General features: G+C 39.1%; 1 protein-coding gene across 1 annotated transcript in view; it reads right to left on the reverse strand.

Moving 5' to 3' along the window:
- The window catches only part of fnta (farnesyltransferase, CAAX box, alpha), a 12073-nt gene extending 10418 nt beyond the window's left edge, over positions 1 to 1655 (reverse strand). Inside the window, exons 1-2 of the mRNA XM_015383397.1 lie at positions 1460 to 1655; positions 981 to 1066 (exon numbers count right to left, since the gene is read on the reverse strand). Of these exons, the coding sequence (XP_015238883.1) occupies positions 981 to 1066; positions 1460 to 1587 (214 nt within the window). The 5' untranslated portion in view covers positions 1588 to 1655. The remainder of the gene's footprint in view (positions 1 to 980; positions 1067 to 1459) is intronic.
- Positions 1656 to 1750: the final 95 nt, after the last annotated feature.

Here is a 1750-nt window from a genome sequence, read left to right on the forward strand (position 1 = left end):
TAGTTTGATGTTCTTCCTGTAGTTATTATCGATTCAGTAATGCACAATAAAAAAGCGCTCCAAAACCAAGTATTACTTATTTTATCTAACCTACCATGGATGATATGGCAAAAAAGGGCAAAGAAGAACTGCTTCCCCCTCTCCTACCCGCGAACATCTGTGGATGCTCCCATAACTGTTGATAAACTTCCATCTCATCAAGGACATTGCCTGTGGTCAGCGTTCATGGACATATTGAACAATCATGCACACACAACAAATGTTTCAAATGTCAGATTGACTTCTTTTGACTACGCCTCTGATGTGACCCTCTGCTAAAATGTCTGTCTCGTGTTTTAATGTGCTTTTCTTGTGATGAGTTTTTTTTATATTTCAAACTGTATCATGTCAAGGATAAATTGTAAAATATGCTTTTTCCTCTCTCTTCCCCAATGTGACTCCTATCTTTCCACAGAGATAAAGGCGCCGCTATAGGTAATCACCTGGGAAGCCAGGTAACCGGTGGGAACCTGGCAAGTCATAAGGATGCGCTACTAGCAGCGTTCTGCGGCACGCATGGCCTCAGTGGATCCGTTCCCCCTCTCAGCCTCCCCACCCCAAATGTATGTGATGTATTGCTATGAACAATTTGAACTGAAACTAAAATCTCGATCGCAATGTAAATTGTAGTTGACAATAAAGATTGATAGATTACTACATAAACCGTGAGGTGCATGCACGCTTTTCACCAGGCTTTTATTTCTATAATAAAACATATTTGTATTTTAACATTTTACATTATAATTTTTTCTAATAAAAAACACTGTTTTTGGTTCTCATTGACTGTAAGCAGCAATCAACAAGATGGACAGAAATATATACACCACTTATAGTCTTTATATTTACTTTGGAAAAAATACATTTTTGGTGAAATACTCATTTATTAGGTTACACTTCTTTATTTTTAGACTTCCTCCCAGATAAACTAGGAAGCAACTTACACTTATCAGAGTAAGCTATCTTCACCACAGGGTTTGGTCCATCATCCTGTGGAACGGGCTCCAGATCGGCCCACTCCTTCCGGTCCCTGGAAGACAATAAAAAACACACAGGACTGATGTAACTGCCTGCACCAAGTACTAACAACTCTGACAACTGAAAAACAACCACAAACAAATAAACAATAACAAAAAAGATGGAGTATCATTGGAAACAGCCACGCCTTCTTCCCTAACTTACACATTTTGCATTTAAGACTGATTCCGAAACCTATGCTGTTGCATTTACACTGAGCTGCTTTGTTATTGGTAATAAATAACTCTTAAATGCACGATAAATAACATAACTACGGTATATAAAGTTTTAGTTAAAAAAAAAACATGTAAAAACTGTCATAAGAAACTTGTTAGAAACATCCCTTTGCTAACCGAGTAGCTAACAAGGCTAAGTTAGTTAGCAGCGACAGGGGGAGAAAAACTACCTATAAAAGGTGTAGCGGGTCGGGTCGGCGCCAAAACTCTCCCCGAACTGTTCATCTGCATCTCCTTCAAACTCCTTCTGTTCTTTGACTTCTGTGGTTTCTGTGGAAGCCTCCTGAACACTTGACATGGCTAGCTTTCAACTTAGACTGATCCACAGCGCTTTTCCTTCAGGAAGTAGCAGAACGCAACTTCCGGTGCCTTCCCGTGTCGTTGGAAATATTAGATTTATACCTACCGTCACTGTGAGGAAAAAAGAAAACACAGCCCCCGTAAAAAAAAAAAAAAAAAAA

The sequence above is a fragment of the Cyprinodon variegatus genome, unplaced genomic scaffold, assembly GCF_000732505.1.
Source record: "Cyprinodon variegatus isolate N-32 unplaced genomic scaffold, C_variegatus-1.0 Scaffold283, whole genome shotgun sequence".
Taxonomy (NCBI): Eukaryota; Metazoa; Chordata; class Actinopteri; order Cyprinodontiformes; family Cyprinodontidae; genus Cyprinodon; species Cyprinodon variegatus.